General features: G+C 34.5%; 1 protein-coding gene across 1 annotated transcript; it reads left to right on the plus strand.

Annotated features, from left to right (window-relative positions):
* The first annotated feature begins 12,974 nt into the window (after nucleotides 1-12,974).
* On the plus strand, nucleotides 12,975-21,028 carry LOC125868368 (uncharacterized). Its single transcript, XM_049549034.1, has 3 exons — nucleotides 12,975-13,077; nucleotides 13,151-13,249; nucleotides 20,330-21,028. Exons 2-3 carry the CDS (start codon nucleotides 13,209-13,211, stop codon nucleotides 20,793-20,795), a joined length of 507 nt encoding a protein of 168 aa, XP_049404991.1. The 5' UTR covers nucleotides 12,975-13,077; nucleotides 13,151-13,208; the 3' UTR covers nucleotides 20,796-21,028.
* Nucleotides 21,029-23,993: the final 2,965 nt, after the last annotated feature.

Here is a 23,993-nt window from a genome sequence, read left to right on the forward strand (position 1 = left end):
TTAATATATTTCCATCGGTAGGACGAATAAAAATTATTTCGACGCAAGTCTCCTCCGACTTGAACGTGGAATAGATAGGGTGCACATCCTTCACCTCCGAATAGATGCGACTTAAATGCAAATATCTTTCAATGCAAGTTTCCACCGACTTGAATGTTGAACAGATAGGGTGCACATCCTTCACCTCCGAATAGATGCGACTTAAATGCAATGGCCTTCTCGGAGAATGAAAATGCAATGATCCTCTTGGAAAATTAAAAATGCAATGACCCTCTTGGCAAACAAAAAATGCAATGGCCCTCTTGGCAAATGAAAAATGCAATGGCCCTCTCGGCAAATGAAAAATGCAATGGCCCTCTCGGCAAATGAAAAATGCAATAATGAATGAATCGATGATTGTCCACTGTAACGAGGTGAATCGCTCGGTGATTGTCCACTGTAACGAGGTGGATGACTCGATGATTGTCCAACTGTAACGAGGTGGATGGCTCGATGATAAACCACTGTAACGAGGTGGATGGCTCGATGATTGTCCATTGTAACTAGGTGGATGACTCGATGATTGTCTCCACTATAACGAGGTGGATGACTCGATGATTTATCTTGAAAGTGTCATCGCCTCAATGCTTTCGCTTGTTCTTGCACTTGAAAAAAAATAATTAGCAGACACAATGTCGCCTTCGCTAGCGACTCAATGAAGAAATCTTGAGAAAAGATTATTTAAAAGAGAATGTGTACAAAATGCCTGATCAGCTTGACATATGTGAGCAATCGACATTTTATTCTTGACCATTTTGTTTTTTTTTTTTTGTGAATCATGTCTTATTGGGGATTTGTACGAGGCGCTGGTGGCTCACATCCTAAATTTATTTTGGCTCTATCATAACAATGCTGGAAATTCTGACGTCGACTTTGAACTTCAACCGATACCAGAGATCATTTGAAGTTGACTATTGAACTTGTGACAGTACTTATTGGAATTTTTAAGGTCTTCCTCAAAAATTCTGTCCCAGTTAGATCTCTTGACAAATCTCACAATGATCTCCAATCTTGACTTGTTGGAGATAACATATTTATTGTGAATTTTTGAGATATTTTTAAAAATTCTTTCCCAGTTTTTATTACAAGGAGAAAAGAAAATCACACTGGGTATATGACCGAGCCGTTGAGCCAGGAATCAGGTCAAATGTAGTTCCAATCCTGTAAATGATGAATACTGCAAAGAATCTGATACAAAATCATCAGTAGAAAATGTACAATATGAACATGATGAATTCGAAAAATGATATTCCTTGCGATATTCAAAGTCTAAAGACAAAAGACATGTCAATTTTTTTAGGACGAATGACCCAATGAAGTAAAATAGGGGTCTCACAATAACATGATTAGCCTAATGTCACATTTTACTGTGAACAAACCAAAAAGGAAATGAAAATTCTTTTTTTTCTTTTAAGAAAAGAATCTAATATATATATATATATATATATTTTGAAAAATATTAAAGGGTGGGTGCTTGCTCACCTTTTTTTTTTCATAAAATAAAAAATGTGAAGAGATAGTCAAGTGACTACAATTGGTACCAAGAGTTAGGATCGCATGTAAATCTTATTTTTGTTTTTCTTTTCTAACTAAGATTGAATTCAAGGTAATTCCTACAACTTCAAGTGGTACCTCAAACATACTTAAGTATCAACAAGATTTGTTCATCTTTCTTCAAACAAAGATTTGAATTGTACCAATCCCCATGTTTCGAGTGCCCTCACAAAAAGAAAAGTCTTATTTCACACATAATTGAAGCATATTATTTAAAGACATTTTTTTGAAGTGCACTCACACTCACAAGAATGTTCAATGCATGCAACTGTGATACCATATGCTTGGCCCTTATGTAAATCTCCACTAATGTGAGAACATTTGGAATAAGATCATGTAGGGCTTGTCATTGGTTTGTAATGTAGGCTTAGGGACGGGTAGGATAATTATTTGGGATAACAGTGACTTAATTCCTTCTTGAGTGTCACAATGAATTTGTGCTTTCGATGATTGATACACCTTGGTGTAAGATCCTCTTTGTTGTCCCTTTTTTTTTCAACTTCTTTTGAATTCTTATTTGTTGGAGCTTTTCCTTTTTCACCCCTTTGTTTCGATGTTTTCTCTTCTTTTGTTGGAGTTTTTTTTTCTCATCTTTCATTGACCTTGTAGGGGTGTTTTTGTCTTTCTTTATTTCTTTCCACCTTCCACCCCCTTTTTTTTCTTTTTCTATAAGTCGTTTTCTTTTCTTTTTGCTTCCTCGACTTTGTATCTTTTACTTTTGGTAACTTCAAACATGGATCTTCTCTTATAATTGCACACTCTTTGTGCACTCAAGAAGGTTGGGCCAATAGAGGGATAGTGCATGTAAGCACTAAAAAAGGGTAATGGCTAAGATATGGTTATCCAAAGAAAGGCTTCAGGCTCAAAGTGGGGAAAACTAGGGATCAATGTCATTTGGTAGGTTTTGAAAGGCACAATCGAGTCAAAGAAGGCCTACAATCCTTTCCCAAACCAAACACAACTCAGGATTTCGCCTCGATAAACATTCAAACCAAGTTCTAGATCAACAGTGCGATGCAAATGAATTTTGATCTAAAAGCTTACCACACAATGCACATGAAATCATGAGGTTGGTTTTATTCTTATCTTGAGTGCATGCAAAAGAATTTTCAAGAATCACAAAAGTTACAAATAAGAGGTACCACGAGAATCTATGGTTTACCACAAAGTCAGTCATCTTCATCATATCAAATATTTTTACATGTTTCTAACTGCATTTGTCCCAACTTAGCTGAAGACATGACTCTTACAATATATACACAATGTTTTTTTTTTAAAGAATGAATACCGAACCCAAAAAGGCTGCCTACGTATCTCATTGATATGAGAATCAGGTGTGCGTAGTTCATGCAGATATGTTTTTGAAAATATGCACAAACTATTTGATTTTTTTTTAAAATTTAAAAGAATGAGTACCGAACCCGAGAAGGGCTGCCTACGTATCTCACCGAGATGAGAATCAGGTTCGCGTAGTTCGTGTAAATATGCCTTTGAAAATATGCGCAAACTATTTTACTTTACTTTTTTTTAAAAATTTGAAAGAATAAATACTGAACCCAAGAAGGGCTGCCTACGTATCTCACCGAAATGAGAATCAGGTTCGCGTAGTTCATTCAGATATGGGATAAAACAATTTTAAAATTTAGACAAACTCAAAGTGATTCCTTTATCCTCTTAACTGTCGAACTTTGTATTGTCTATTGAATGTGGCCTCTCATTTTTTCATAGTAACCGCTTGTACAGTATATTCTTTTTTGAATGTCTCTTGGCCCTATCTCTTCTCCCAATTATCTACGAGAACCACAAAGTGTTATGACCATCCCCGACTGTTGTCGTGGATGATTTTTCTGAAAAAATATGAGAAATTTGTGAGAGCAAGACCAGCATGCAAAATAATAAAAAAATAAATGAGTGAGATCTCATAGTTAAATACTCCCCTGATTTGTCTTTTCGACGGGCTATTATTGTCTTGTGAAATTCAAAGACTCATTTTCGCAAGTTCTCTTGTTCTTTGTCGCTTCGGACGAGCAATAACCTTCAAGCTCTCAAATATAACTCGAAAGGTAAAAGTGACTTGACAGTGACTAGATATTTATGTCTATGAAACTCTTAAGAAAACTTTAAAATAATAGACTATCATACAACATATTCACGTAAAACTGGTATATCACATAACATACAAATAATGAATGCATGTCTTATACAAATGTGTCTTGAGTGTTGTGTCATCTCAAGCAAATGTGCTAAATACGAGGTTTTGGTTTAGCTCTACACTAGTTGACTAAGAGTGGTTTAGACAAGACCTGGTTACCCGAGTCGGACAAACTACGGGGTGAAGTATAATAAACGACGTTGGATGACCACAAGTCAACTATTCGTTTATCACATCAAAAGAATTCAAAGGTGCTTTTCTGAAGGGCAGCCGTGGAAAGCCACGTAACCGCCTTTGACCTAATGCATTCTATTTGCCATTTGACGGAAAGTATGCCATGAAATGCAATGACAGTATACATACAATTAAATGAATAATGAACAAACAACAAATACAATATACAAATAATCAATAAAAATATACAAAATATAAGGTATAACACGATAAAAGAAAATACTCCTCAATTTGAAAAAATGAACTCATAATGGTTAAAATTTCTATATCCCCAGCAGAGTCGTCATTCTGTTTACATCCCTACTATATTCAAATAGGGCGAAACATCATGGTGACTCAAAAAATTAATCAGTTAATTGAATTTTGAAAGAATTTTAAAAATAAACAAATTTTAAAAGGAGTCGCCACCAAATTTTAGGAAAAACTAGGAAACCAATTAAATGATCTACGAAACCATTAGATTCTAGGTAAGGGGTTCAAGTTATTCCGAAGAGAAGGTGTTAGGCATCCTTCAAAATCCACAATTGTGGGTCCCGACTGAGTTCATTTTTTCAAATTGAGGAGGAGATAAAAATAATTTACAAATAAAACAAATATACAAGATACACAAGTAATAAAATAAAATAATATAAGAAATGGCCTAGATTTGTCTATCGTCAATAATATACGATAATGTATCAAAATATTGTTTGAACTTTGTTCAAATAGCTTCAATGGAAAGCAGCTTCAGGTACCTGTAAAGACACTTAGTAAAAGTGTTAGCAATAAATAAATATGAATAAAAATAAATGAATTAAACAATAATTTTAAAAAAATAAAAATCTGTCTTATTAACATGGGAGGCCTTGGAAATCGACGGTAATTTCTTCATCGGCCAATTTTTAACTACATAATATATAAACTTAAACTAAATTTCCGTCTTTTAAAATGGAAAGGCCTCTAAAACCGACGGAGAGATTTTTTCATTAGCCAATTTTAACATACAATTTATATGAACTTAAACTAAATTTCCGTCTTTTAAAATGGGGAGGCCTCCAAAATCGACGAAGAGATTTTCTCATTGGCCAATTTTAACATACAATTTATATGAACTTAAACTAAATTTCCGTCTTTTAAAATGGTAAGACCTCCAAAACCGATGGAGAGATTTTCTCATTGGTCAGTTCAACTTATAACCACAAAATTAATATAAAACTAACAAAAAGTTAATATTAAAGTAATATGTAATAACTTGCAAAATAGTGACCAAATAATAAAATTTAACAAAACCATAATAACAATCAAGTAATATCAACTTAGCAAAATAATCAGAATAACCAAATAAATGATCCCGTAGCAACTATATTCACATGTGAAAAATACCTAATATAAGCTTGTAAAATTAAAACNTTCAAAAATGTGATTTTTCTAAAGATAGGAAAATTCCGACACAACAAAAACAACTTAAATTATATCACATGAAAGTTTCAAATAAATATCAACACAAAAAGCAACTAAAATATACATGTAAACCGAAGTAACCAAAATTTACTACCCATTAATGAAACCTCATAAATTGTACACAATATATTTAACAAAATAAAATAAAATAAAAATCACCTGCCTAACAATAGAAAGCTAAAAATAAAAAATAATAAACACAAACACCAAACAATATTATATACTAACTATTTGACAGTCAAAACGTTAATAACATAACAAATAAAATAGAATAAAAGTGAATAATAAAGTTAAACATAATAGATGCAGCCAACCAGATTTAAAACACTATGGATATAGATTAAAAATAATAAATATAAAAAAAAAAAAGCTTTGATGGAGTTCAAAAACTTCCACCGATAGTAACAAAGAGAATAGGGGAAGGAACATACAAATTGAAATGATGATTGCCGGAGTATGAACCCCTCCGGCCAGCTCTAAAATGCAGAACGAATAACAAAGTAAAGTAGCAACAGCAAGAAATAGAACAAAAAGGATTACCTATTTGTGAAGTTGGCTTTGCTTCGACAAAGAGTTGGTCGGAAATGGCGGAAGGGAGAGAGGTGTGTTGGCTTTTCGCTGGAAACTTGCGAGCTCACGGTGGTGTTGCTTATGCTCGCTGGAACTAAGATCGCTGGAGGTTGTTTGGGCTCTGACCTCACCGATTACCTGCAAAAATAAACAAAACATCGAAGAAGGGAAAGGAGAATGGAACTGGAAATGGTTTGTTGATATTTTTCTGGTGGGTCTTGTGGGTTTGTTTGGTGGTCGGAGAAGGTGAGGGAATCTGGTGTTGTTGTTTCGCCTGGAAAAAGAAGAAAATGAATGGGGGTTTTGGTTGTTGTTGCTCCAATGGTGGAGATGGGTGGTGGCGGCAAAGGGAGGAAAAATGGAAGTGGAAGAAATTAGGGTTTTTTTCTATTTGGGAATTCTTACCTCCTTCTAAAAAATAATTCACCAACCCTAATTTTATTTCACCACCCATCTAACCTAATGAGTTAATTGTTCTATATGTAGATAATTGAAAATCATCAATGGGCCTAAGTCATGGGCTCAAGGTTGTTGCCCGAAATATATGTGTAAGAAATTTTATCCACATCAAAATGAATTTCTGAACTATATTAAAATAAATATTAAAAAATGTAATGAACGTAATTAATGATATGTAAAAATTGTCATTTAACATAAATAATGATTTAATTAAAATGAATAAATATTTGAATGTATTCAACCAGCTGTGACAAAAAATAATGTAATTAAAATTAACAGATAAAAAATATTAAGTTTTGACAAACAAAGATAGTTATCGATAAACTTATTTAAAATTATAAAAAATTTATTTTGAACAATTAAATAAATAAAATTTAAAAGTTACAAATTTTAAAAATGTTAGGCCAAAATTGGGTGTCAACAGCTGGACATAGACAAGGAGAATCCCATGGCAGCCCGGACGAAGTGGCTCACCCTTGAATTCGAAGCGATTACTTATCTCCTAAGGAGGTTTGTCAACAGTCACGTAAAGATACCCTGTACTCAATAAAAATAAGAGCAAGTGCAGAATCAGTACACAACCACAGTGTACTGGTAGGATCACGCAGCTATCCCACTAGTGCAACATAAACAAGTCAAACAACATTATAAATGCATGCATATATATTAACATATTCAATATCATCATATATATTATAAATGCAGGTGTATACACAACACAATTCAATGGTCCTCTCAGGGAACCCAATTTGATGGTCCTCTCACGGAACTCAAATTCAAACTATTAGCTTGCCAGAACGTGGCAATTCGATTCCATTTTTATGCCGAAACGTGGCAATCGATCCCATAATTGTGCCGGAACGTGGCAACCCGATCCAAGTTAGCTTGTCGAAATGTGGCAATTTGATCCCTAATCACACACCACAATCACAATCACAAGAACACATCAAGATCACACATGTAAGTCATGATTTCATGATATTGACAATCATATATCTCATTTTCAACATCTATGATCAATATTGCAACATGCATACATATACAAGTATCACAATGAAGCAAGAACAACATATATCACACATCATAAAATCACAACCATCACCTACCTTGAAACAAGCTTGAAATCCTAAGAAACTTGATCCTTCCCTTTTCGGGTTCATTCCGATTGTTCGTGGTCTACAAACAATCAATAATATACAGGAATCAATAAACAATCACTAATATCCCAGAATACTAACAATTTTATGAACCCTAGATCAAACTCATGACCCCAACTAGCCAAACTAGGGTTGTTTCCACCATGAACCATCAACATTGACCCATTCTAACACGTTCTATGGATCGAAAAGTGAATTCGGGGAGTGAAAAAACTTACATTTAGCCTCAAGAATGAAGGAAAAAGAGTTGAAATCACCCAAGGGTCGTTTTCTAGCTTTAAAAGTCGAAAAGTATCAAATAAGGTCATTTTAGGGGGTTAATTAACGATTTAATTCATGTCGTCCCGCTGTAGCGGCACCCACCCCGCTGTAGCGGCATAAAATCCCTTTGCAACGGCACCTCCGAACTAGTGAGCTCCCCACGAAAAACATTGATTTTTAAGTTCCGTCTCATCCGCTACAGTGGCATGCATCCCGCTGCAGTGGCACGATTCGAGACAGAAAGTCCCAATGAGGATTTCAATTCCTCCTTTTTACAACACACCATCGACCCACCACACTCAGAAAATGCCCTTAACGCTAAGATCGATTTCCAGAGATGTACTCATTCAAAATCAATTCCGTAAAGTCATACTTAACGAGTTATTTAACCCATCATGCAATCAATTTCATATTTACTCCACCCAATTGTTACCAGATTTCCCTACACCTTGATGACTCTGATTTCCTCTAAATCTGGACAAGGTTGGAAAAATCCTAGTACTACGAAAAAGTTTTTTCGGCCCTGATTTTTCACTCGTTGGAATTTATGTAACGACGGAACCTGGTTGTTACAACCTAAATAATGAATACATAAATAAACTATATTTTTGTTATTTAGAATTTAGAATGAATAGACAATTAAGAATTTTGATCCGACAATTGATTCATCAAGTTTCATGGATTCAAGAAGAGTCTTTTCGGAACCATTCATAGAGCGGTGGCAAAGATCTGAAACCCAACAAGAAACCGCTCGATCCCGATAAGCAGAAAAGTTGTGGAGCAGGTCTGATTCTTGATCAAATGTAGGAGAGAGCAAAATCGGATATTATACCCCAATTTGCACAAAGGATTGTCAGATGTTGAAATCATACAAGTTGGAAAATTTTCTTAAACAAGTAAAGGAAATAATAATGATGAAAACAGTAGAGAGAGAGTGGAGAGATTTGGGGTAAAATCCTAGAGAATGTAGAGTCTTTTTTTCTTTTCTTTTTTTCGGCAAAGGGCCAAATATACCCCTCTACCATAGAAAATAGTTTAAATATACCCCTGGTTATACTTTCAGGTTAAATATACCCCTTCCGTTATATTTTTGGGCTAAATATATCCTTATGACTAACTGAGGCACGTGGACGACTGAGATTAAATGAACTATTCAATTTAAAATAAATCAAATTCGGATATAACCCGCCCCGCCCCAATAACTTAACCCGACCTAATATTTAACATTAAACCCAATTTGTCTTTCAAATAAGAAAACTTAATGGACAGTTGAGTTCTTGCTCTCCAGCAACGTCTGCAACTTGGAGCCTCTGCATCACAAACACTCCTTCAATTGCCAATTTATTTACTTCAAACCCTTGAAGAAGATTTTGTGAGTGTCCTAAACCTGAAGTAAGTTCGATTATTGAAGTTTAACCTTTGTTTCAAATTGTTACATTTTATTGGGAGAACAATTGCTATATTCGTTCAATAAGAAGTGTTGCTACATTGTGACAGGTTGCTAATGTGCTTGGCTGATATATGCTAGTTGTTGTCACTGCACTTTGAGGCTAATTGCTACTATATTTTGATGGCAGCACTGTCGCACTTTTGAGGCAAATCACTGCTACATTTTGGTGCAATTGAAGGAGTGTTTGTGATGCAGAGGCTCCAAGTTGCAGACGTTGCTAAAGAGCAAGAACTCAATTATCCATTAAGATTTCTTGTTTGAAAGAGAAATTGGGTGGGTTAATGTTACATATTAGGTCGAGTTAAGTTGTTGGGGCGGGGCAGGGTGGGGCGGATTATATTCGAATTTGATTTATTTTAAATTGAATAGTTCATTTAATCTCAGTCGTCCACGTGTCATCTGTTAGTCATAAGGGTATATTTAGTCCGAAAGTATAACGGGAGGGGTATATTTAGCCCGAAAGTATAACTAGGGGTATAGTTAAACTATTTCATATAGTAGAGGGGGTATATTTGGCCCTTTGCATTTTCTTTTTTTTTACTTTTAACCGATAGTAGAGTCAAACTAGGTAATTGATTTGAGAAATAAAAAGATAGTAAATTAATTATATCAGAATACATTATATTTGCTAAAATAATGACATAATGATAATTTTCATAATTATTTTAAAATGTAGATATTTTAGCTAATTATGTTAGAGATTTTTACCAGTTTACTAATTTTTTTGTTGGGGGAAATGCTGAAGGAATTGGGAATGAATTTAAGCTGAAAGCCTGAAACATTGGCCCAACTTTGGCTTTAAAAGGGAATTAAAAGAGTAGAAAGGCAAATGGTCAAATTTCCAAATAAAAAATGCTACATTTGAATTGAGAATTTGACTCAATTAATTGCAGTTGTAGCCAATTAACTTTAACAAGTATAATCAAATTGAGCTAATTAAATGAATTTGGTCAATTTTTAAACAAGACGAATTTAGACAAGATTAATTAATGAACTTCTTAAATTTAACGAAATGAAACAATTAACTTAATAATAAACTAAATAATTTAAAATTATAACCATAACTAAAGTAAATCAATAAGATATTTAACTTAAAAAATGTAAAATCTTTGAGATGATTTCAAATATTTATAAAATATATTAGTTATATATATATATATATATAATTTTAAAATATCATAAAATGACTAAAATCACTTTAAAGACTTGAAAAATATTTTGAATTTCAATAAAACTAATTATTCCAAATCGTTTGAAATTAAAAAAGCTCAAAATATTAATTTCTATCATGAATGATTAAAATTGGGTGTCAACAATAATCAATAGAAACATTTAAAAAACCAAGCATATATATCTTCATTATTTAATATTCTTTTTATTTAACTTGGTATAATCACATTTCAAAAGAGGAAAAATATAATAAGCATGAAATCATGATGAATGAATATGTCTAAAAAACATGAACCGGATGAATGATATTTTTAATCACATTAGGAGACTTAAGAAATTTGTGTGCAATTTAGCATATCATATCAAAAGAGAATGCAATGCAATGCAACTATGAAGAACGAGAAACGAAAATAAGTTCATTGAAGTATTCAAAATGGTGGTCTATCTTAAAATAAAAAATTCCAAAGAAATAAATCCTTAGAAACATTAATATACCATCAAATACAGAGTCCGAAGTCTAAAGGGCAAAAAAATTTGACAAAAATTCCAAAAGGGCATATCAAAAGATATTTTAACCAAAGAGGCAAAATCGCTAGTGGGGTAGCAATTTTGATTTGACTCCGTTACTCCGTTAAACAATCAAAATCGCTGACCTACTAGCGATTTTGTCCAAATCTTTTTTCATTTTTTAAAAGAAACCGCTGTCCGTGCAGTGTTTTTAGGGAAAAAAATTTTTTTAAAAAAAATACAAAATTGCTGCAATGGCAGCGATTTTGGTGAAACTTTTTTTTTTCTTTTTAGTAGCCTTTGTCTATTCAGATACTGATATAAAAAAAATAGTAAATTAATGAAGGTAAGTCATACTTTCCGCTTATAGAAAACCAGTTAAAGATTTTTAAAAAAAAAAACTTTCACCAAAATGGCTGCCGAGGCAGCGATTTATAAGAAAAAAAATCTTTTCCGCCAAAATCGTGCCATTAAAATTTATTTTTTTACTAAAATCACTGCCATTGCAGCGATTTTTTTTTTTAAAAAAAACGTTTCCCAAAAATGCTGCATGGGCAGCGATTTTCTTTTAAAAAATAGAATTTTTTTTTGAACAAAATCGCTGGTAGGTCAGCGATTTTGATTGTTTAACGGAATAACGGCGTCAAAACAAAATCACTACCCCACTAGCAATTTTGCCTCTTTGGTTAAATTTTTTTTTGATATGTCCTTTTGGAATTTTTGTCAAATTTTTTGCCCTTTAGGCTCCGGACTCATCAAATACATTACACCAAAAATGATCTATAATGACAATTAATTAATGACCGTTATTTTTTTTAGAGACAATTAGCATATGTCCCTAAAGCCTATAAAAATATTGAATTTTATGACAATTAACTAATATAAGTCGAGCCTTAATATTTTTCATTAATGTGCATATTCACTATCGTTAAAATTAAAGTTATTTTGTTATAGAGATAGTATATGAAAAACCTAACTTTCTTTTATAGTCACAAAAACCAACAATAATTGAAAATAAAATAGCATTGCTACTATCTGCCTTAAAATTCAGTGAGATAAATTACTTTGGATGGTCTATCACCACAAATTAATCAATGGATATGAGCCTGTAAATATCAATTTATAAGAATACACTTTTTTAGAATTTGCTACAAAACTTTTTTTGTGATAAAGTAAGTAATAAGTAGGGATGGCAATGGGGCGGTGTAGGGCGGGGCGGTGCGGGTTGAGCTTAACCCATAAAATTTTTAATCTTCTCTGTCCCGTCCCGCATAACCCGCCTCGCATGAATCCGTGCTGCATAATTTTTTGTAATATTCCTTTTTCTAGTTATGTTTGATACTAAAAATGAATTCATTTTTTCATTAAGTTGTATTCATTTAATAGGATATTGACTTAAGATTTTATTTTTTAGAGGTTAATTGGGAAACATGTAAGAAATTGTATTATTTTTTATTGAAACATTTTCATTTATTATCTTGAATACTTTAGTAGCTTTAATGAATTTATCTTAATAACTAATGCTCTATCACTCTTATAACATGTAAATAGTTAAAATTAAGTTTGAACCCACATAAAATCACATATACCCGCAAACAGCCCCGCCCCACATTAATTTTTAAAAAACCCACTTCAACCCACCCCGCATCCAACCCGCCCACACAACCTTAAAATCGCCCACATAGCTTTAAACCCACCCGCCCCGCCATCCCTAATAATAAGTTCGATTTTAAGACTTTCACCTTTAAATTGTAAATTTAAATATTGCACATTTTTTTTAGAATTCACTACGTTAGGTTTTTGTTTGCACATTAATTTTAAAATAGAAAAATTGAGAAATTTATATTACATTGTTATGTTTAGTGGAAAAAAAGGAAGTCTGACAGCTATGGGCTTCTAGTAATTCTGTAAAGTAAACGTGCAAGGCTGACTGAGTAGATAGATGGTTCGATATACCCGAAGTGAGTAGCTGCTGTACAATAAAATATAGTCTATTTCCATCTTCCCTAACCTAATATTTTCTCTAACAAAAAAAATGAATCTGGTTGTTTCCATGGCAATTCTTATGATGGGGACTTGTGGCCGTAATTCACTGTCATCATCTTAATTTTTCTTTCTTCTTATTCACTCTTGTTTTCTTAATAAATATTATTGCAGAACTTGATTTTGTTGCATCTATGGATTTTGATCTGATTTCAATGGCTTGCCTGGAGAAATGGAGTTGTTGTTACCACCTTCGTCTTACAGATCTACCAGGTTAAATTTTTTTAAAAAAAATTATTTAAGATCTATTCTTTTAGGGATATATGTATTATTTTCTTTCTAATCTTGTATGCTTAATTTTCCTCATCCCGTCGATTGTCAAAGTTTGGTTGCTGCCGGGAAGGTTTGGTTGGATAATAGTTCTACGGTAGAAATTGTTTCGGTGTCAAATTGGTTGAATTACAGTAATTATTGTTTCGGTACTAAGGACATGTTTGTAGGAAAATAGGTAATTATTTATTTGTGATCTATGTGGGCGGCAACTGGGGGTGTGGAGTCACAAATTTGGGGTTGGGATAGTCAAAGGGATGAAATTGGGTATGTTGTACGGTTGTGTATTGGTTGCTTTGGTTTTGAAGCTAATCGTTTGACTTGTTGGTTATCCGTTATTGGTTTAATTTAACCATTAAGATTCTACTTCAAAAAAATAATTGAAAATCACGTGACAAACCAAATGAATAACATGAGATGACAAATTTGCTTCTTGCTCTAAACCAAATACTAGTACCTTCTGAAATAACCAAGAATTAGAGACAGTCAAAAATGAAAGTATTAAACTAAATCTTAAATCAAGGACTCGGCTTGGGGATGTAGCTCAAATGGTAGAGCGCTCGCTTAGCATGCGAGAGGTCTTTCTCCGAGATTTTAGAATTTCCAGACCTCACTTGTGGGATTTCACTGGGTATGTTGTTTGCCTAAGTCAAGGGCTTTATAAATCAAATGGTATAAATATAATCTGCTGATTTATTATTGGGTTATCGGATAATGTTTTCCTTCGTACCAAACACAATCCTAGTTTGTTTTTTGATAAAAGTTAAAGTTGTATTCTTCAGCATTAAGGGTATGCTGGCTACCTCCAAAAAGTTACAAGTTGAAACCATAATTACATAGATCCTAGGAAATCTACCAACTGTTCTACTTCTTCTATACCATCTTCTTTACACCAAAAAAACAACATATTAATGCAATTTTCTTTAACTTTCTGAATAGAGTTAGTAATATTTTCATGACACCTAAGGTTTCTTTCTCTCCAAATAGCCCACCAGACACAAGTAGGTACTATAGACCACCATCTTTTTTGGGTCTTGCTCCCCCCCTCCTCATCCAGCAGCTCAAAAGATCAGTAGTATGTTCTGGCATCACCCAGGGCTCCAGCAACACAATCCTAGTTTGTTTTTATCTTATCTTAATTTTTTTTTTGTTCTTTTCAATATAATTATTTATGTGGGTGGGATGGGGGTGTGGAGTGAGGGATTCGGGGTTGTGGGGGGTGGGATAGTCAAAGGGATGAAATTGGGTATGTTGTACAACTATGTATTGGTTATTGATTCGTAGACATACTAAATTATTATAAAACATTAAGATATTGATTATAGGTTATTTATTGTTATTAGTTTTAGTTGACAAATATGCATCTTGCTCAACAACAAACACTTAAACCTTGTGAAATAACCAAGAATTTGAGACAGTAGAAAGAAAGTATTAAACTAAACCTGAAGTCAAGGATTTTATAAACTGAATGGTATAAATATAATTTGTCAATTTACTACGGGGTCATTGGCTACCTCGTTCAGAAAAAATCTCAAACCGTTAGTATTGATAGCCCAATATAATAAAAAATCAAAACCATTAATGTATTGCTAAATCGATAACCTCTTTTTGGTTTGGGTTATTGGTCTTGGTTTGGTAGTGAACAACCCTAGTATGTTGGGTGGGTCAAGTTTTCATCACTTATGAAACCTGTTTTCCTAAGAAGTTATTTTTTGAGCTTGTTTTTCTAGAGAAAGGTCTTCAATATGTTTAACCAACCAAACATGAGAAAATTGGATAATGTTCTCCATTATACCAGACACACTCTTAGTTTTGTTTTATCTTATCTTAATTTTTTCCCAAGGACATGTTTTGTTGGAAAATAGGTAATTATTTATTTATGATCTATGTGGGCGGCAACTGGGGGTGTGGAGTCACAGATTTGGGGTTGGGATAGTCAAAAGGGATGAAATTGGGTATGCATATTGGATGGTTTGGTTTGGTTTTGAAGTTAATCGTTTGACTTGTTGGTTATTTGTTATTGGTTTATTAAGATTCTACTTCAAAAAAATCATTGAAAATCACGCGACAAACCAAATGAACAACGTGAGATGACAAATTTGCTTCTTGCTCAAAACCAAACACTGGTACCTTATGAAATAACCAAGTATTAAACTAAATCTTAAGTCAAGGACTCGGCTTGGGGATGTAGCTCAAATGGTAGAGCGCTCGCTTAGCATGCGAGAGGTATGGGGATTGATACCCCGCATCTCCATTTCTTTCTTTGAGATTTTAGAATTTCCCGACCCACTTGTGGGATTTCACTGGGTATATTGTTTGTCTAAGTCAAGGACTTTTTAAACCAAATGATATAAATATAATTTGTTGATTTATTATCGGGTTATCAAATAATGTTTTCCTTCATACCAAACGCAAACCTAGTTTGTTTTATCTTATCTTAATTTTTTTGTTTTGCTCTTTTCAATATAATTATTTATGTGGGCGGGATGGGGTGTGGAGTGAGGGATTTGGGGTTGTGGGGGTGGGATGGTCTAAGGGATGAAATTGGGTATGTTGTACAACTGTGTATTGGTTATTGATTNCTAAGTCAAGGACTTATAAGTCAAATAATATAAATATAATTTGTTGATTTATTATTGGGTTATCAGATAATGTTTTCCTTCGTACCAAACACAATCCTAATTTGTTTTATCTTATCTTAATTTTTTTGTTTTGCTCTTTCCAATATAATTATTTATGTGGGTGGGATGGGGGTGTGGAGTGAGGGATTTGGGGTTGTGGGATGGTCTAAGGGATGAAATTGGGTATGTTATAAAGGTGGGTTTTAAAAATTCATAATCAATATAATTTGGGTTTTAAAAATGAGCAACTCTCACATATAGCAAACTCAAAATTCATTTGTATGCTATAGTTATAGTTTGCATAATTGCGCTCCATAGTAAACATGCTATGACTATTTCGCTATACATATATACAAAAAAAGCTAGGCTATTTCGCTATACATATATACAAAAGAAGCAATTGTATAATTCACTGGCTCCTCTTCAAATTTGTATAATTTCGCTGGCAGGCCATTTACATAAATTGTTGTCGTTTGTATAAATTGTTGACAACCTCTCAATTCAATTTTATGTGTTTGTGTATCTGTATAAAATTTGAATTTGTATACAATTGAATCGAAATAAAACGCTTGTATATCAAATGTTGTTTTCTCTCTCGCTTTATACACACATAAATTATACATTGTATTTTGTATAATCTGTGTTTGTATAAAGCGAGAAAGAGAGAAAGGCAAAAGAGAACTGGGCAGGGAAATAGTTGTATTGTATAATTATAAGTGTATAGGACGAAGATATATGTATTTGCATGTGTATATACAATTTTCTCTCGCTTTATACAAACAGAAACACAATTATACATTTCTGTTTGTATAAAGCGAGAGAGGCGAGTGAAAGAGGGAGCGAGTGAGAGAGGGAGAGTGACGAGCGAGAATCTCAAGGAGAGAGGGAGAGAGGCGACTGGCAACAGTTTGCTACGGGGCATAATTAAATCAAACTGTGGTTATAACATTTAATTAAATTAATAGTTTGCCATTATGTACAATTTTCCATTTAAAAGTTCATAATCAATATAATTTTAGAAACCCCTTTTCTGCACTTCCTTCTCAAAAAAAAGAAACCCCTTTTCTGCACTTCACTTCCCTGCACAATTCAGTATAATCTGTGAGTGTTCTTCTTAGGGGCATTTCGGAACCCTCCTTTTCTGCACTTCACTTCTCTGCACAATTCAGTATAATCTGTGAGTGTTCTTGTTTCTTATTCCTTTTTTGCTTTCAAGTTATTTGCTGTTGATATCTTGCAATCTGCTCTCTGCTGATTTAATTCATTAGGGTTGTTGCATTCTCTCTGCTGTCTGTTGATTTAATTTATTAGGGTTAATTTGGATTTTTATTGCATTTTTTTTTAAATTTAGGGTTATTGCGTTCTTGGTATGAATACCTTTGCAATCTCTCTGTTGATTTAAATCATTTGAAATTGGACTGGGTATGATAGAATTGGACTGGGTAATTGGACTGGGTAATTGGACTGGGTATGATTAGAGACCTTACCTGGTAATACTGTGGTAGTAATTTGATTTTTTTGCTGATCGGCCAGAAGTGCTTCATGAATTTTTAAGGGCATGCTTTTGAGTTTATTTAACTGATAACAAATCCAAATTATTTCTGCATTTTGAAGGCAGTGTGTATATTCTAGTCCTATTCATATTATCCATCTTGTTTATCACCTGATCTTTGTTCAGTTTCTTCCTCCATTTGAATTTTCTGTGCTGTGTCTGAAGGATGAAACTCTTTCGAATGAGTTTAATCTTGGGCATGGTGTTGGTGAACTTGCCAACTAAAGTATATCTGCATCTGTCAGCCAATTTGATCATGAAATTTTCCTTTTATAATGACTGCAGGAAGGCCTTGTTTAATAGTGAATTGTGGAGTAGACAACTCAATAGGAACCTCATTCTTTTGCTGGTTAGCCCCCAACCTAGTAGAGTAGGAGTTCACAATGGTGAAAGGGGCTGGTTCTGGGATTGGTTTATTTTTGGAGGAGTTGGTCAGATTAGGAACTGTAGAATTGTTGACCAGACCTAACAGAGCTTCATGAATTTCTAAGGGCGTGCTTTTCAGTTTATTTCACTGATAACAAATCCAAATTATTTCTGCATTTTGAAGGCAGTGTGTTTTTATGTATATTCTAGTCCTATTCATATTATCTATGTTTGGAAAGTTGTTGATAAGTGTTTTGGTGTTATAGCTGATGGCTCTATTGCATACAAACTATAGTTTGTGATTAGTCTGTCTTGTCTAGAAATTAAATTTCATCACAGTTTTTGTTCTTTTTGTTACATTTGTCAACATTACAATGCTTGCTTTTTAGTATTCTATTGATTATTGGTGGTGGTTGGTTGGATTGACATAACATGTGTATATTACTGCAACTGCTGCTGCTGCTTCTCTGCTCTCTGTTTTTTAGTTTATTTAACTGATACTAAATCCAAATTATTTCTACATTTTGAAGGCAGTGTGTATATTCTAGTCCTATTATTCATATTATCCATGTTTGGGAAGTTGTTGATAAGTGTTGTTGTGTTATAGCTAATGGTTCTGCATACAAGTTATAGTCTGTGAACAGTCTTTCTACCTTTGCTTCTTTCTTATAATTGATTTCTATCATTCAAAATTACAACACAAACATGTCTCAAAAAGAAGCAATTGATCATTTAACATACAAAATATTAATTTGTGCATCATTGATTGTTGGATCTGGAGGCTAATAATCTCTTTGGAAGAACTCTTACTTGATTAGATGTTTGATTAGCTTTATTACCTCCTTTTGTTTTGTTGTTGCCTCTTTTTGGTAGTACAATGTGTTTGACAGATAAATCCCCTGCAAGGCTAATTTGTTCCACATTATTCTCCCTGTTTTCATCTTCACCTTGGTGTTGTGGTAATTATCCTTTACACTGGCATCTGTCTCTATGTCCTCCTTTCCTGTTCCTGTAACTTCATTTTTTTATTTGATATATTCTCCTTCATGCCTTCTACATTAGCTATCCATTGCTACTGCTTCTGTCTTCCGCTTCAATGCTTGGAGGATTCTTGTTGCTTTGGTGTTCTATAACTTCATCTTGTTTATCACCTGATTCTTGTTCTGTTTCTTCCTCCATTTGAGTTTCTGTGCTATGTCTTCTTTTTCCCCTTCTTTCAGATTTGTCTTATTCGAGTTAGCTTTGATGGTCTCAACCTTCTCCTTTAAATTTGCTTTGGCTTTCTCAGTTGTTGCTTGATTTGCAGATATTGTTTGTTTACCAAAGATTGGTCCACCCATTCTTTTGCAGATTCTTTTCTGATATCTTTGTCAGCATGCTTTTCATGAGTTGATTTAACCCCTTCAGTGTCATTTTCTTGCAAGGCATCAAAAGTATTTTGCAATAAATCTCTATTTGCCACCTCTGTTTATTGACCCAAAAAATCAAAGTGTTCTCCTTTTTCTAACTTATAGATGTGATGATGAACTCAACTATGTGATGCCCTTTGGGATTGACTAAATCACTTTGGGGTTTGGGAGCATTGAGTCAATTGACCTATTTGTCACTCTTGAGATTTTTGCTGCTCCACCCCATTTTGAGTGTTAGGTGATATAGGCTTGTATACTTTATTTTGTTGAACTGCTGCATTACTTTTGTGAGTATTTTGATTGTAACCTCTAAAATTCTTCCTTTCTTGTGTTTGCCACTCCTTTTGCTGTTGGACATCTTTAGTACCTGAACACTAGCAGAACCATTAGTAAAAACTTTTGGGGAATCAGGGTAATGAGGCTGACTTGTTTTTTGTTTTCATTCTCAGCTTCTGCATCGTTTCTTCTCCTATACTCATCTCTTCTCTTAATATCACAAGTATGTACCAGGTGTGACCTTGACGCTTGCAGTAAAAGCAATACTTGTCAATAGTAAAGTCTCTTCATCAAACCCCATCCAAATATGAGGAGATCTTTCCTTAGTGATGTCGAATCTTACTTTAGCCACTCTGCTTCTAGTTTTTGAAGAGAGTCGGTGTCCAAGTACAAGGTTTTTCCAACAGGTGATAATAAAGCAGTGATGAACTCTTTGTAGTAACAATGCCAAGGCAGTTCTGGTAAAGTAACTCAGATAGGTACTATAGAGGTCTCTTCTTCAGGGGTAAATGTAGGTGTCCATACTTGTAGCCTTATGAGTTAACCTTCAATATACATCTTTTGTTGAGTCCAAACGGTAAGATGATCAAGCCCATTAGCTTAACCAATATAAGCACGTCTTGCATTGAAATGGGCTATCTTAACTCCTCCAGTGAGCTGTGAGTTGTGACTTGTGAGCTGTGTCTGAAGAATGAAACTGTAGAATTGTTGACCAGACCTAATAGAGCTTCATGAGTTTCTAAGGGCATGCTTTTCAGTTCATTTCACTGATAACAAATCCAAATTATTTCTGTTTCAGAATGGAGGAGGGTAAGATCAACGATCAAAAAAAGAACGATCCAAAAGAAGAGAGCATTGAGGTTCCAGAAATTGCTGATGAGCAGCATCCTTTACCAGAAATTGCAGATGAGCAGCATGCTATACCGTCACCCCAACGCATATGGCCACCCCAACTGACTTTGGAGGATGCAGAAAAGAGACTGAAAAGGCAGTCAAAAGCCGTTAGTTCAACAGTGCAAAAGATGATTAAGAGAGCCAAACGAGGCGTTGATTCTTTTAGTAAGAACATAATAGAGAAAAAGGCAGGGAAGAATAAGAAGAAAGAGGATGAGGATGAGGATGAGGATGATGATGATGAAGACGGTGATCAATGGGAATATGAGTATAAATGCACAGACGATGACCTCGATGACAACAACAGTCCAGGCAACAACAACAGTCCCCCGGTCAGTGGTGACACAGGCGAAGCTGTAATTGCCGTTTAGACTTTGAAGTTATTGAAAATTTTCTTTTAATGTTTGATTTTTAGACTATATGGGATATGGGAAGACATGTAGAAGTTTAGCTGGATAGCTGTTGGAGAGGGATTCAAGGTGGCTGGCTTAGAAACACTCTAATATGGGAAAGAGAAGACACATTCTCTGAATAACTAAATGTCCCGCAACTTTCTCAATATCATCTCTGTATGTTCACTGCATTGTAAGAGAGGCATGGAGTGGAAAAGGTTTCCAAATTATCTAATTGAGAGTCGGCAGGTGATTCACCCATGTTCTCATGCAAACTAAATGAAGCAGGATGGTTATTCCTCATTTTAACCATCTTTAGAATTGAACTAGGTAGTATCCATCACCTTTCCCTTTAAAATAGAGAAAACAAGGGTGCGGTAAATTCGTGTAACTGAATCCGGTCATAGACATGCTCTCTCTCTTCCAAGCTACCAATATTCAGCAAACCTAAACTTTCCTTCCACACTATAATTCTGCTTTTATTATGTTTGAGCAATTTCAGGAGGATTGAGACAACCCTACACATTTTTTTGCTATTCGAAACCCCACATCTACAAGTTCAGGTGGACAGCTCTCCCCTTGAAACACCTCTTCTTGTAACAATGTCCAACTCGGGTTACGAATTAAGTGGTTGACGCAGCTCATTAGTTAATTCACCATCTTCTTTTCCAGCGGGATCAAGAACATCATTCAAGATGGTAAGCAACAACTCTTTCCATGAATATAGTTGAGTCACACGACACTTAGCATGAATATCAAAGTGAGGGGTAACTATGAGATTATTGTAAATCTTCTCGGCCAGAGTGCTCTTGCTGCATGCATACCTACTATGGAGATAATATCTAGCTGAGAAGATCCTCCAAGTAGTTGCCTCTTAATTTTATCCATTGCCTCTTGAAAGCCCTCCATTTCTTCATTTTCTCTTTGCAACTTTGTGCACTGTCACATCTATCTCCTTTCTTCCATAAGTCTCAGCAACAACTTTATTTAAAAGCTTAATATTCTTAAGAACTTCAGACATTCGATGATATTTGTACCAGAGTGGATGAGAACTGACTAAGCAGGAGTCAATGACAAACTCTGCTTTCAGTGACCTTCAATACAAAACCATAAACTTCATCTAGCTCATCAAAGTTTTCGGCGAAATGATCTCTTAGACACAGTATGCCTTCCTTGACTGATCCAATCTGATGCTTCCAGTCAATAACGGAATCGAGCTTAGAACATAACAGCTCCTCCAAGTTCCCTAGGAAGAATTGAAGAAATCCTAATCCATTTGTCTTGGGGAAGCTATAACTTGATGCCTCTGGAGCATTAGGAATAATTGTTTTGACCTCTGTCTCAATAAACTTCAGCAATTGCTTCATATCGAAGAGATATAACATAAGACCAAGCAGATTTATAACCCCCAATAGACAATAAACAGACATACTTGGTATCTAGAACATGTTTCATGAGGTCTTTGAGCCCTTGATGCATATTGTAGTGTTGTACAACATCAGCAACAAAGTATCCCAAGTACATAAGTTCCTCTTTGAGTACTCTACTTCGGTTCATCAGAAAAGAAATCAAACTAGCATCACAGTCAAGCACTATGTCCAGGCGGTTTGATAAAAAGTTTATAAGGCCTTCGATATCTGGCAAAGTCATGTTGCAAAGTGATGCATCCAAGACCTGAATGCATACCTTTCTAATTTCTACCTTGATAAACTTAATATCATATAGGAAATCAGACAATAAAAGACACACTTCCCAGGTTCTGTTTTCGTCCATGAATCTTTCATTACGAAAACGATTGACTTGTGCTAACTTGTTGGCAGCCTCCTCAACATTCCTCAAGAGATGATGATATTTGTTAAGCTTCATCTGTTGCCTGAGAACATCCATGAGAAAAGCTCTGAGGAAAATAAGCTCTTCATGAGCACTTTCAACCATATCCAGAATTGGAGCTTTCAATGTGGCCTTGTTTAGCATATCCATCAAGGTTTCCTCAGGCTCAATAAGCTTTAAAGCTACAGTCAAATACTGAAGAACAAGAATGACCCTTCTACTTTTGTTACTATCACCAGCAGCCTCAATTTCGATAGTTCCAAATCCACTACACTAAACTAGAGGATCAAAAAGATAAGTGACCAGGAGCAACAATCCATAGTAAAACTTTTTAACCTCATTTGTATTAGTAAATGTCAAACTGGTTTCATTCTTCAGTTGCAGCTTGTCAAGAATATATACATGAAACCCCATCAAAACCAAATCCATCTTGGGGATATCGGAGGATACTATGGTTGAGAATTTCAGCATGCTGAAATAAGAATCAAGGACCTTAAAGTTGAGAGAAAGAAAGTTCAATAGATTTATCCTTAAGATGGTCCAGTGTTGATGACACGTAAATGCTGGGACATATCTGTCCAATCACTGCCTTAATAAACTTGAACTTAAGAAGCAACTGAAAATGCGACCAACCAAATTCCCTGGCTAAGCCTTCTTTCTTTATGTCACGATAAAGAGAATAAATGACCAACCATGCTTGGCTAGTTACAGATTGAATAAGATTCAAGAATTCAGTGACGTTACTTTGCTCAAATGCATCCATGAAACAAGTTTTCATTAATATCAGCTCTTCCCTAACATAATCAATCAGATATTTTAGAGGAGCTATTATAGTTGGTTTACTGTTCAGTAGCTTAATCAGGGAGACTTCTACCTTGACATGATTTAACTTCAGTTACAAAATAAAAGGCAGATGGTCAGTGGTCTTCATTTCATTTTCTCATCATAGGAGGAGTAGATTGCTATCACCGCCTCAATGGCCACAGCTTGCATCTGTGATTGAAGAGAAATCAATTCTCCAAGTGGAAATGGATCTGATTTTACGTCCCAGAGAAATCTAGAAAGGTGTGAAAGTCCTTGTTGAAGACGAATGCAGGGACTTTGATGAACATTGCTAAGTAGCTCAGGTGTCTTTACATGTACAGACTCGTGCTCTCTTCTACTTAAGACTCCTTTTATTCAGATATATAGTCAAGTTGGACTCTGGATGCTAGAACATGTATCATCTACACAAGTTGGACTCTGGATGCTAAAACATGTATCATCTACCTGTTTCATGAACTTATTCCATCACTTTGTCAATCATCAAAATATACGAAACCCAACAGAAAAGGATTTCTTTGCATC

Source organism: Solanum stenotomum, chromosome 6 (genome assembly GCF_019186545.1).
Source record: "Solanum stenotomum isolate F172 chromosome 6, ASM1918654v1, whole genome shotgun sequence".
NCBI classification, from domain to species: Eukaryota; Viridiplantae; Streptophyta; class Magnoliopsida; order Solanales; family Solanaceae; genus Solanum; species Solanum stenotomum.